The 13,253-nt window shown below is 39.4% G+C and overlaps 2 protein-coding genes across 3 annotated transcripts in view; one reads left to right on the top strand and one right to left on the bottom strand.

The window, feature by feature from the left end:
- The window catches only part of ANGPTL1 (angiopoietin-like 1), a 15,974-nt gene extending 3,089 nt beyond the window's left edge, over nt 1–12,885 (top strand). Inside the window, exons 2-5 of the mRNA XM_010150597.1 lie at nt 3,670–4,524; nt 9,049–9,242; nt 11,117–11,387; nt 12,610–12,885. Coding sequence (XP_010148899.1) covers nt 3,702–4,524; nt 9,049–9,242; nt 11,117–11,387; nt 12,610–12,797 — 1,476 coding nt within the window. The 5' untranslated portion in view covers nt 3,670–3,701 and the 3' untranslated portion in view covers nt 12,798–12,885. The remainder of the gene's footprint in view (nt 1–3,669; nt 4,525–9,048; nt 9,243–11,116; nt 11,388–12,609) is intronic.
- Nucleotides 1–13,253, bottom strand: part of RALGPS2 (Ral GEF with PH domain and SH3 binding motif 2) — an 80,913-nt gene that overhangs the window by 37,390 nt on the left and 30,270 nt on the right. The window lies entirely within an intron of this gene.

Below are 13,253 nucleotides of genomic sequence, written 5' to 3'. Positions count from 1 at the left end.
CCCTACAAAAGGAATCCTACATTCACATTTACCTGCCACACCTACCTTCAGCCATAACAACCTACACTGCCCAGGCTTCCTCAGCTCTGCAAGAACAGCTGATAATTTGTGATGTGGGTGTCCACATGCTACATCTTGGTGAACGTCAGTCACAGCAGCACAACAAAGAACAAACAGTTTGCTCTGCGGGAAGTTACAACATCCCAACTATATACTAATCTGTGCAATGCCTCATCGCATAGAGTAAGCAATAGAGTATTTTGGGGGTAATGCAGCCCATGTTATAGTCTTTTCACAGTTAAAAACACTAGTTGCTGGTTTATTTTACTCTCAAAATTGGAATTTTGTTCCTTTAAACACTTTAAAAAGCAGTAACTCCAAGAGTAATTTTGGAAATAAGTTTTTTTTGCATAGAGATCAGGCCAGAAAAAGAAAGAAACCAGAATAAATGGAATGGCATTAAATGTAAAACAGTACTGAAGCCCCACCCCCAGCTCTGATACTCCTGCCAAGATGATGGAGTTTGTGTTGCTACGAACAGTTGCACATTTTCTCCTGCAGCAGCAATAAAACATCAGCGTGCCAGACCATACGTAACACCACTTCCACAGAAATCGGAGACCCAAAACGGGCTGACACAGAAACAAGGCGGAACCAAGTGAAGTGACAGTCTATTCTGTTTTAAAACACACAACAGTTGACAAAGATTCTACTGTCATTAGTAACTGTCATACAATAACTGTCAATAATTGGCATAATTTTAACTTCCTTCTAAGTTGATTAAAACTCCAAGTAAATATCTTACTCAGAACCTATTCTTTTATTACAAGTTCGGCATTAAGCTGCTTAAACACACCAAGCAGCATGGCAAGACATTTCATTTTTCCAACATCAGCATTTCCAGGGAAGCATACATCTTCCCTACCAGATAGGTTCTTGGAAGGAACTGATCCATGCTTACCTGAATGTCTCCATTTAGGACAAGACATTTGAATTATTTCAAGGGTTTAGGGCATAATTTTATGCAGCTGTTGTGTTCGGTTAGGTGAGGTGAGACCATTTAGTTCATTTTATGGTCTGGCAGCACGTATATGGACATGGAGCTTTAACACCCAAGCACTGATGCTCAAAACGAACAGAGTATTAGAAGAAATGCGGACACCAGACTGCAGCCAGACACAGGGTCAGAAAACGGGCTGCATTGCAAAACGGCTGGTTTTGAAAGATTCTTTTAAGTTCTAATGTATTTTAAGGGGGAAAATCCCCAGCCATTCATGATTTAAGCAAATGTATGGGGTCTGTAAAAAGTACCAAGAACTTAAGTGTTATTCACCTTTCTGGACTATGAAGTAGCTATTACATACTGTGAAAATAGTAAAATACTGGATTTGTGCTACAGCTTCATCCTTAACCAAATGACATAAAGTCCCTACAAACACAGAATATAAAGTACTTAAAAATAACATAGAGGAGATGTGAAGAGGTTTCAAACTTCAGACAATTACTTCAGCTCATCCTTGTCAAGTTAGAAACCACACACAAACCTGTTCCCCATGTGTTTACCATAATTCATGTGAAAATTTAACCTCATGAACTTCAAACGTGAGCACTGTTCAAGTGATTAATATTTTAAATGTCTGAAATTACCAAAGAAAAACACACTATTAGCTCTGGAGAAAAGTGATACTTATTCCTACTTTTTTTAAAAACAGTTACACTTTCAGCAGGGAGATATTAACAGAAATTTTAAGCGACCTATGATTTGAAATAACATTTACTAGTAGACACCAAAATACTTATGATCCAGACTAACAGTGAAACATACAGAAGTAAGTTTTTAAATATAAACATACTCAAACTTTCATGTCTTCCCTCCATTTACATAGGGTAAGAAATGCATTTCAGTCTTTGTTAAAAGCAAGTCTTTTCTTCCCAGACAACTGTCAGCCAAACAAAAGGTTGGTTTTTAGGCTACTGTGGAACATTTGATCAAGATTGCTCGATGTAATTCCTGCCTGCATGTACAGCATGGTGTGAAGTTAGTAACCACTGCTGTTAGCGATGCCAAAGAGTAAAGACTTCACACATTTACTCTGAGGTTGAGCAGAATATTTGCAGGAATAACATTCAATAATAGAACTGGGAGAATTACCTGGCGCCAAAGTCACCTTATCATTTGTAAATGAGAACGTAAAGGGAGCAGCACTGGTCTGCTTCTCCTTCGAGCTGACTGTTTCAGGACTGCCAAATACACTTGAACTTGGCAGGGGCAGCATGGAAATTATTAACTTTCTCCGGTTTTACTTCATTTCTCTTCGTACATACACAAAGGCCACTGTACAAGGCCTTGGACAACCACTAAGAGTAGTCTGGAAAGGAAAGCCTGATCAGCAGCTGAGATAAGGAAGAGTGATGTGCCTGACAAAGCAAATAAAACATGAAAAAAGCTTTATTTTCCTACCCAACTTAAATGCTATCTTTGTTTATCATCTCAGATATTTAAAAAATAAAGTTGAAAACACCCAGTTCTCTAAAAACATTAAAACATTCTTGGATCTTTATCACCTCATTTTAATTCTTTACACACAGCTGAAAGAAACGCAGTTTTCTTTAAAAGGTGAAGGAAGCACTTCAGTAGGGTATTTATATGGAGAACACCCTTCATACTTCAGCATTACTTGGATCAAAACGTTCTCCAAGGTACAAAAATAGTGTGACAACCATTTTAAATGTTCCTCTCAAGAGGCGCCTAAGGAGGGACACAAATGCGGAGCAAACAGCGTTAGAGGCTTTCTGCACACATCCGAAGTACTTGAAAATGTAAGTTTTCAAAGCACAAGACATCGTTGTTACGCTAATCTCCTGTAAATGTAAGTTTTCAAAGCACAAGACGTTGTTAGGCTAATCTCCTGCCTAACACTAGTGTCCAAAAATAGTGTTTGTCTGTCACTGAAGTCTACTACAGCTGTGCATATATAAATTTGGAAAATGTATGTGTATATATCAATAGCTATGTATATAATATTTAAGAAATAACATATCTAAATGTACATATATAAAGCTAGAAGAGGACCAGAAAGGCTTCTGTAATACAAATTACAACGTTCACCTAAATATTTTTGAAAATACTGTCAGACATCAGTCCGTTTCTCTACTTCCCTTCCATGAAGATCATACGGAATGCTTGCGGAGTGTCTATAAAGCTAGAAGAGGACCAGAAAGGCTTCTGTAACACAAATTACAACGTTCACCTAAATATTTTCGAAAATACTGTCAGCCACCAGTCCATTTCTCTACTTCCCTTCCACGAAGATACTCCACAAGCATTCCGTATGGTCTATGACCTTCTGCATGTAATTGCAGTGAGTACAGATCTAGGCAGTCAAATTGATAATGAAAGCATAATACATCACCTAAGCAGAACATTCTTTCTGAAAGTTGACCCATTGCAGCAACTTTTCTACTAAATCCAATACCTAAATTTTAGGGTTTGCTGCTGAAAATAGAAAGCTATTCTTGGAAGCTAATCTACTGGAACCTAACCTCAAGGAACAGATCCAAAGAACTGTCTATGTACACGTAAGCATGGCAAACCCATCATTTTAGTAGTTTAAGCAGTACATAAACCCAAGTTGTGACTAATTATTTTATCTTCCATCTCTTCAACAGTGTCTTCTGACAGTCATCATACTTACTTGAAAATGAAGATATTTAAATGGACTTTGGGTGTACTACTGTTCCTGCTATTATCTATTGGGCGCTGTACAGAACAATCTACGCCTAACAAAACATCCCAACGGAGGCACACTCGTTCAGCGGATGGAGAGGAAGGGAAGAAATGTGGTTACACGTTCTTGGTCCCAGAACAAAAAATCACAGGGCCAATTTGCGTGAATACTAACGGACCAGGTACTGGTAACCGAAAAGATGAAGTCACAAGAATGGACATCGAGAACTTGAAGGATGTCCTGTCCAAGCAAAAGCGGGAGATTGACATTTTGCAATTGGTAGTGGATGTGGATGGAAACATTGTGAATGAAGTGAAATTACTGAGGAAAGAAAGTCGTAATATGAACTCTCGGGTCACCCAACTCTACATGCAGCTCCTGCATGAGATAATTCGAAAGCGTGACAACTCACTTGAGCTTTCCCAACTGGAAAACAAAGTCCTTAATGTTACAACAGAAATGCTGAAGATGGCAACAAAATACAAGGAGCTTGAAGTAAAATACGCAGCACTAACTGACCTTGTAAATAATCAGTCTGTGACTATCTCGCTGCTGGAAGAGCAGTGCTTGAGAATCTTCTCCCGACAGGACACCCACGGGTCTCCACCTCTTGTTCAAGTTGTGCCGCAGCACATCCCTAACAGCCAGCCATACACTCCCGTTCTCCTGGGAGGTAACGAGATACAGCGAGACCCCGGCTACCCCAGAGACAGGGAAGTCAGGCCACCGCCCGACCCAGCTACTTCTCCTACAAAGAGTCCTTTCAGAGTACCACCACTGGCTTTAATTAACGAGGGTGAGTTACCTATCACTATTTACCTAACCTGAGATTTCTCTATTTCAGAGGGAAACTGCCCTGGCTACAGCAACAGAATTAAGCATTTAAAGTATCTGGTGCAGCTAGACCTTGCTCCTGTCTCTGATTTTTTTCCCTCTCCCAGGAAAGCTTTGGGTTGCCAAAAAACCTACATCTCAAGCTATAGCTGCGAAGATGAATTAGTTGAAATAGTTGATATTCAGAAATTCAATCTGAAGAATTTACACCTTTGAGTTACAAAGTATTGGGGTTTCTGCTTCACCTGGGTTTAAGTTATGGGAATTAAAAATCAGTATTAGCATATACTTTCTAGTATTTAGTCCTGTTTCTCTGAAGACGCCTATTAGCTACACATTACAGTAACCAGCAATGGTCAATAAGAGAAGCTAGTTCAACTTACATAAATGAAGTAACTTTAAGTAGTTGCCCTTTATAATTACACATACACTTTTGCCAGAAGTTAATGCTGCTAGAAGAATTTTACTCCTTCTGAGATGCATTAAAATGAACATCTACATCCACCAACACAGCCATACAATAAGTGTTTGGCTGAAATATTCAAGAGAGTAAGAGAAGCTGGAAAGGATAATTGAAACAAGGCTGGATACCATTAGATGCACTCAGCTTTGAAAATTAGTCACCACACTGTCAGTAATTTGATGTCAGTAAGGGATGGGAAGTTAAAGTAATACCATAAATATGATGAAAATCCATTCAGAAGACTGTACCACATCTTCGTGTGTTACATCCTTCAGGTCATTAAATAATTTTCTTGTCACTAGTTTTGTCTCTAGTGATAAATGAATTTAACTACCTCTGAGCTGCTGACGCTCACATGATTACAATTTTGACAGAATTGCCATAAAAAAGTATTAAGGCTTCAGGAAAAAAGTTAGTCAGACATCCGTTCAAGTCCCCGCTCGTGGTTCCTGCTAGCTTGCACAGCAGAAGGGTTTGGTTATGGGTCTTTTTGTGTGTGAGCAGTTGGTGGGGGGGGTACGGATTTTTTTCTTTGCTTTCAAATTCCCTTTAGTCATAATTGGAAGTTCAGCTTGGTTCCTAAAATTAAGACAACCATTTATTTGTGACTGTTCTACAGTATTACAAACAACTAGCTGCTCATGTTAAGAACAACTATTTTTATTCAGTGTCTGCAGAAATTTCAGGCACAAGCCCAAGTAAAACGCCAGATGTCATGAGAATTTAAATCGCACATCATGACACAAAGGAAACAGCTAATATAACAGCATTACATTCATGTCTGGTCAGACAGCAAAGATATAATTCTAAAACTGGCAGCTTCCTCCTTCCCAAAAAACCCATGCTTCAAAGGTTTTTTATAAATGCATCTTTCTCTCTCAATATATGCCCATTGTATATACTAAGCGAAGGAATAGCACTAAATATTTTCCTCTAAACTACCATGGTTTTCACTAACCCTTTTACTCCTGCATGTTCAGAGTTGAAATCTATTTTTGCCAGGGAACACAAAGAAATAATGGAAAATTTACTGTAAGATTATTCAGCTTCCTTTATTTAATACTACTTGAGTCTGAAGTTTGAGAGTTTCATGCAGTGCCTTGGAAAAACAGGGGTTGAGAATTGCTACAGCTGGTAGAGCACGAGTCAAAACCAAAACTTGTAAATTGCAACACAACACCCAGTTATTATCTCTGCTTTTTAAATTAAGGGAAGCATATTTAACCGTGTACAGAACCAAAACTATGTCACAGAAAAATGAACTTTCCAGTTATAAGATGATGACTGTTTATAACGCATCAAGATGTCAAAACAGACAATAGACCCAAACAGTTCCATTTACAAATAGGCCCGTCAAAGACTTCGTTATGGCAGAATAAACAACTGGGCAAGTAAGTAGGAGCTTTCTCCCACTGTATCTGATGAAGTTTTACCTAATAACTGCACCCAGCAGAAGTTTACAGAAAGATCAGTGTGCACCTTAATATTGAGGGTAGAAAGAAAAATATAAAATATATGGGGACAAGATGGTTAAATTTTCTCAAGAATATTTTGGTTAATTTGCGTAAATGTGCTCTAAAAACTGAGGAAGAAAAATGTTACTATTAATTACAATTACCTTAATCCTTGGAATAATAAACACTGTCCCCAGATTTTACAGCATTATGTTGCAAAAAGTAGCTTCAAGGAAAAAGAGTACTTGAAAGTTTAAACACAACCCCTCACTCTGCTGCTAATACCTCAGTTAACACTAACTTTTTTTTTAAAATACATGACTTTTAATCAAGTGGGGTTTTTTTTATTTCCCTCTACTATTGCCTCCAAAAAAACTCTATATGAAACTTACACAAGCACAGCTTCTATATCATGCAGTCACGATGACATTTGACATATTAAAACAAGATTCAGCCATCATTTTATTAAGCTTCCAACTTACAATACTTCATCACTTTCCTTCTCTACTAACCTAATAAACAACAGAAAATGATTCCTTCTCAAAAAAAGACTCAAGGCTAGGGGATTTCCTTACACTAAGAGCAGGAGTCGGTTACTCTACTGCAACATTAACATGATAAGCACAGACAAATCTGAGATTCAAAAAGCAAACACGTTGCATCCTGTGACCTTACGGCCAGCTGAATTTCACAAGCGACCGAAGTGTAATACATAAACACACTGGTACAATTCTGTCTGCTTTAAAAGGTACTTAGAATCACTCCAAACATCTGCTTGGGTCTCTCATGGAAAAATGAGTCCTCAATTCCTCCTGCAGTAGAAATCACATGAAATAACACAGAGCAGATCTAACTGAGCTATTCTTGATATTCAATTAACATTACAAAAACTATTACTTGTCTCCTTACACTTCTTCTAATGCAATAATTTACAGTAACACTTCCAGAACAACCTCCCTGTTCAGTTATACAATGCCCAAATTTACTTTAGAGAGTTAAAGGGAATGAGACCCAACCTAGCCCAGAAAAGGATCTGTCCACTGGATGAACTTTGCAACGCACCCAATCTAGGTGGAAATTTTAATTGTGAGCAAGAGAAAGAGCACTCTCATGCTAGAGCTGCAGTGTTTCTTTCCTAAGCCACGACTGCATGCACCGCAAGAATGACAAATCCATTGCCAAATGCTGGCAGTACAGCAAGCAGCAGTACTCAATGCCTGCAGCTCTTGGTAGCACTGTCACAGCCAGAAGCTCCCAGCAGTCACCTTCATTAGATATGTTTCTTATTAGAGTGTAAAAGATTTGTGTGTTACTGATCTCTTGCTAAATACACAATTAGCCAACTGGCAACTACTGCTTCAACATCTGAAAAAAGAGCTTTGGAATAGGCTTTTGTCATGCAACCTTAACCTGCAACGAAGGTCATGTTCACTTGACCTCTACTTTTGATTAAGGAATAAACCCAAAAACCTGTCTTCTACACTTCTTGGCACATGAGCTTTTTCTGGGATGGATGAGTTTCAACTGAACTTCCACACAGATCTGAAGAAAATGAGCATTCTAAAATCAGAGGAAAGCTGTAGGGAATTTATTTTCAGATTTACTGATTACGAGTTTTCCAATACATTTAGGGCATCCACCACTAACCATCAGAACACATCCTGCTTTTCATTAGTGAATAACCAGTCTCTCTTTAAATCACCTGAAGTAATGATACATGAACATAAATCCTTTTCTAAAAAGTAGAAAATAAAAATATTAACAAAATATTAAGGCAAACTAGGCCAATTTTTCAGAGATGTGTAAGCTGCATACTTTTACAGAAAAACCAGATGCTCTTCTCTAATTAGTATTTGTAGAGCCACTATTCACCCGGTCTAAAGCGGAGCTTTCAAGTGGCACTGTCAACAGCAACAGCATTTTTGTAGATTCACAGCAGTGAAAAAAACTACATGAGCCTTTCAGCTGCTCAAAAGTCCTTCTCCATTGCTTGCATGTTTTCTCAATCAGTATCCATCTACACCTATTGCACTAGGAAGACACATGAAACTTAAAAACATTCCTAGCCACAGTTAACAGGCAGATCCCAGAACTGGGTAAGCACATAAAGGCAGAAAGTTATGTAGTGTAAGAATAAGCTTTCACTAAATTCCATGCCTGTAGATGGTAGATTCAGCAGTAAGTATTTCTGACAGCACTAAGACAATGAAGCAAATTGATTGTAAAAGTTGTACAGGAGAAAAAAGTTAGTGAAAATCATAAGGCACTTCTGGAAGATCAAGACTCAGAGTATAAGGCTTTGCCACAGTAGACTATGTTAAAAACTGTGTGTCGGTAGCCAAAGTCTACTATCTCTTGAGCAAAACAAAGATTTGGTTTGAAAAATATATATGGGACACAGACATGTTTATTTATATATACACAATTAATCTAAGACGGTAACCTTTTACCCTGTTTTCCATGGCAGTTTCACCTTAATTGAATGACCGACTTTGCATTAGCATTATTCTTGCACGATGTGCACTGCACAGCCAAGCTTGAAGGCTGACAGCATTTCTTCCCAAACCAGGTCCGTTCAAAGACTGCCAGCAAGCCAAGGAAGCTGGGCATTCCAGCAGCGGGATTTACATGATCAAACCTGAAAACAGCAATGAGCCGATGCAGCTATGGTGCGAGAACAGCCTGGACCCTGGAGGATGGGCGGTTATTCAGAAGAGGACAGATGGATCTGTGAACTTTTTCAGGAACTGGGACAGTTACAAGGTAAGTTCCGGATTGCAGAAAAGCAGCTGCTTCACTCCGGCGCAACAGTGACGTTATCTGTCGCAATCGGGATGGCACACACATCTCCAAAGCAACTCATTGCAAACGTTTGTACCTAATAACAAAGGCCTAAACACATAATTTCCATGAACAGAGACTGACAGTAATACTTGAAAAGCTTAATTGTCTCCCTTATGAATGAGCCATCTTAGCCAGTGAAATTATTCATTTAAGCACTTCAATAGATTTACAGGTCCAGGGCCTCAACTTCAAACCATTTCTAATAATGAATTAAAGGAATTAATTTCTACCTTTAAAATTAAGGTACAAATCTGAACATGTAGGGCTGGTGAAGAAAAACACATTCTTGTGTGTTACTGTGATACATAGGATGACACAGGATGACAAATAATACACAGGATGACAAACACATGCTGCTTTGGAGTAATTACATGCCAGACAGGCGATGTGAAAATCCATCTTTTGGGTTTTTTAAAATAATCATCATGTGCATGTAAGATACTGGTTTTCCCTATGATGTTGTGCTTACTTTAAATGGATCTACAAATGCTATGTGCACTGTATCTGAAGAGATAACTGAGCCACATTTAACCCAATTACCGAAAAATACCATATGAACAAAGGAAAGAGACAACAAATTACTATGAGGATTTTCACTTTTTGCATTCTTGGATTTACTCATGCAACTGTTCGACATCCCTCAGTAACTGTTATTCAAAGTCTTCCCAGAAAAGTGGGTGGTGGGTTTTGTTTTCTTTGGTTTGTTTGTTTAGTGGGTTTGAGTGAGTTTTTCTGGTGGTTTGTTTTGGTGGGTTTTTTTGTTTTGTTTAAGTTAAAAATGCTATAAGGTCATTACAATGTCTTATATAGTAACCATCAACATTTTAAACATAACGTGAAGGAAATATAGAAGACTGTATAAACAGTGTTTAATAATGGTTCAACCCTGGGCAAGACTTCGCCCCCAAGAGATTTCTCACGAGATCGCAGAGGCTGAAGATGACATTCTTATTAGCTACCTTGCAAATGCACCGCTGTGAGTGGCTCTGATCTAACGGCAGCACCACTGACAGCAAAGATGTCGCCCGTGCCCACATTTCCAGTTCTTTCCTGACCTCTGTGTGGCTGCACAGCTACAATGCTCATGCACAGGAAGTTTTGCAAAGGTGGCTGCGAGCCAGGAGAAAAGCACTGCTACCATTTTTGGCAGCAGCACGATGTAGATCAACTTTAGCCACTTCTGATGAGTGAGGAGCCTCAACAGTTTATCTACTGGAGACAGACTCCCCCCGAACATGATCTGAAGCAGGAAATGAACTGCAGGTCTTACGTGATCGACAGCCTGAGGAGGAGGGTAGGAAAACCTTAGAAACTAGGTAACAGATACCCAGACGACGTACCTACCTTAGCTGCAACACCAAACGTGAACAGAACTAGTTTACTCAGGGACAGGAGGCAGCAGACAAAAAAACACTTCACAGCTACCATACTGGTAGTGTGTGATTTGAAAGTAAAGATGTCTGTGTATTTCATTTCTAATAAACACAGTAAAGAGCACAGATGAATTATGTGATTACATTTCCCATAAAAAACAACACTAGTTGCATTTAAAAGGCAACAAAGTTATTTACCTTGAACACTGAGACTATAAAACATAAATACCTTTTCCAGCCTGGAAATACATTCCTTTAAATTCCATTATTCATACATTCTTACAGACCCCCTTAGCTTTGTCAAGAAATGGGTTGAGCACTCAGTCAGAAGCTTAAAGCCTTTCAGTACCCAGGGTTGCTGATTAATATTTGACAAATAAGTAGTAAGCTAGCTTCACTTGCTGATCCTCTTTTCTACAGAAAGGATTTGGAAACATTGATGGAGAGTACTGGCTGGGACTAGAAAATATTTTCATGCTCACCAACCAGGATAATTACAGACTATTGATTGAGTTAGAAGACTGGAGCAATAAGAAAGTCTATGCAGAATACAGCAGTTTCCGCCTGGAGCCCGAAAGCGAATTCTACAGGCTGCGCTTAGGAACGTACCAAGGAAACGCCGGCGATTCCATGATATGGCATAATGGAAAGCAGTTTACAACACTGGACAGAGACAGGGATATGTATTCAGGTAAGGAAAGTAGCATGCATGTGAGAAGTGAGTATGGTAGACACCATTAGTGACATCACCTTTAAAAAAAGAATACAGTGCCAATAAGTATGTAAACTCTGGTAAAACAACTCTATTGAAAGATGCTTCAAATTAACAATGATGACAATCACATTGACAAGGCTCCCTTCAGGCCCCTGCACCGATCAGAAATGCAAATTCCATGACCTTCACTGCAGGCACACTTGAGCACCCTTTACACTGAGCTCAAAGAAATCCTTGCCATTACACATGACTGCAGTCAGAACCTCACCAGGCGATTTCTCAGCCTGCTGTGGCCAGGTAACAATGATCACCATGAACCACAAAGCCCCTGAGCAGCATGAAAGGAACCTCAGTGGTGCACAGGCTTACTTACGTACCAAACAAATCACTGCAGGCACACTTGAGCACCCTTTACACTGAGCTCAAAGAAATCCTTGCCATTACACATGACTGCAGTCAGAACCTCACCAGGCGATTTCTCAGCCTGCTGTGGCCAGGTAACAATGATCACCATGAACCACAAAGCCCCTGAGCAGCATGAAAGGAACCTCAGTGGTGCACAGGCTTACTTACGTACCAACCAACACTTGAGAAACAGGCACATCACTTGGTTTCATTCTCCTTAACGCTTCTGGTTTTGTCCATTTCTGCACTCTTCCTACAGCTCTCCCCTTAAAGCCTCAGCTCTAACCAAAAGGCCGGGGAACGCAAAACTTGACTGCGCAAGAGATGTTTTTCCTCTCACTTTTTCTCAGCTGTCAATAACGATAAAACTGGACAAATCTTGCAAACTCAAACAAGCTTGTAACAGTAAATACATAAGTTACAAGCAAGTCTTTGTGGAACTGCGGCTCCATGTGCTGCTTGGGACTGTATCGACTCACATTGCTTCCACTGAAGAATTCCTAAACAATACATAATCCGAGTTCCTTGAATGTTAGCTCACGGACAAACACTGCTGGTAGTCTGCGAAGAGTTATGTCCTCAGTTTTCAGCTGTCACATTACATAACATGTTAATCACCGCCCAACAGCTCCTGTTCCAACAGAATTTGTAATTTAGGTGGAAGACAGGACCACAACAGGTTATCAAGTACTTCAAAGCTTTCTCTAGGACTAAGTGAGAGCATGAAAGCGTTAGGTAATCTCCTTTTCTCCTCTTCAATGTTGAGGCTCACCTATTTCTTCCCGTCCCACAGGAAACTGCGCTCACTTTCACAAAGGCGGCTGGTGGTACAATGCCTGTGCCCACTCCAACCTGAACGGGGTGTGGTACAGAGGAGGTCACTACAGGAGCAAGTATCAGGATGGAATTTTTTGGGCTGAGTACCGGGGAGGTTCGTACTCCTTGAAAGCAGTTCAAATGATGATCAGACCTATAGACTGAGGAGGAGAATCCCACAGTGCTCAAGTGATCGCGTATCAACTTCTCAGCGCTTGAGTTCCAGACAAATAAAATCTTTACTTTTTAATCATTATTTTGCACAATCCACCCCTGCAAACAGCAGGTCTGAAGTTTTCCTGTCTTCCTTTTTGCTGTTGTGTCCCCCCCCCCCCCCCTTTTTTTTTTTAGAAACCTTCTCTACTGTGACAGACGGTGTTTTTTAGACACACATTCACAAAAGCAGATGTTTGTGCTTGCAAAGCATATTTATCTTTGTTCAAGTCCAACATACTTTATGTAAACAGTCATTAAAGCTGGTAAAAAAATTCCAGACATATGACAAGATGTAAGCTTTTTCACTTAAAAAGCTTATGCTTTTTCAGGTTAGCTCAACCCTTAAATGTAAATATGTGAAATGACGTTGTCTTGCTTTAATGTGAAAAGTGATTAGTTATTTAA

This window comes from Eurypyga helias, unplaced genomic scaffold (assembly GCF_000690775.1).
Source record: "Eurypyga helias isolate BGI_N326 unplaced genomic scaffold, ASM69077v1 scaffold16314, whole genome shotgun sequence".
Classification (NCBI taxonomy): Eukaryota; Metazoa; Chordata; class Aves; order Eurypygiformes; family Eurypygidae; genus Eurypyga; species Eurypyga helias.
Note: the sequence above shows the minus strand (reverse complement) of the source record. Positions and strands in the feature narration are given on the sequence as shown.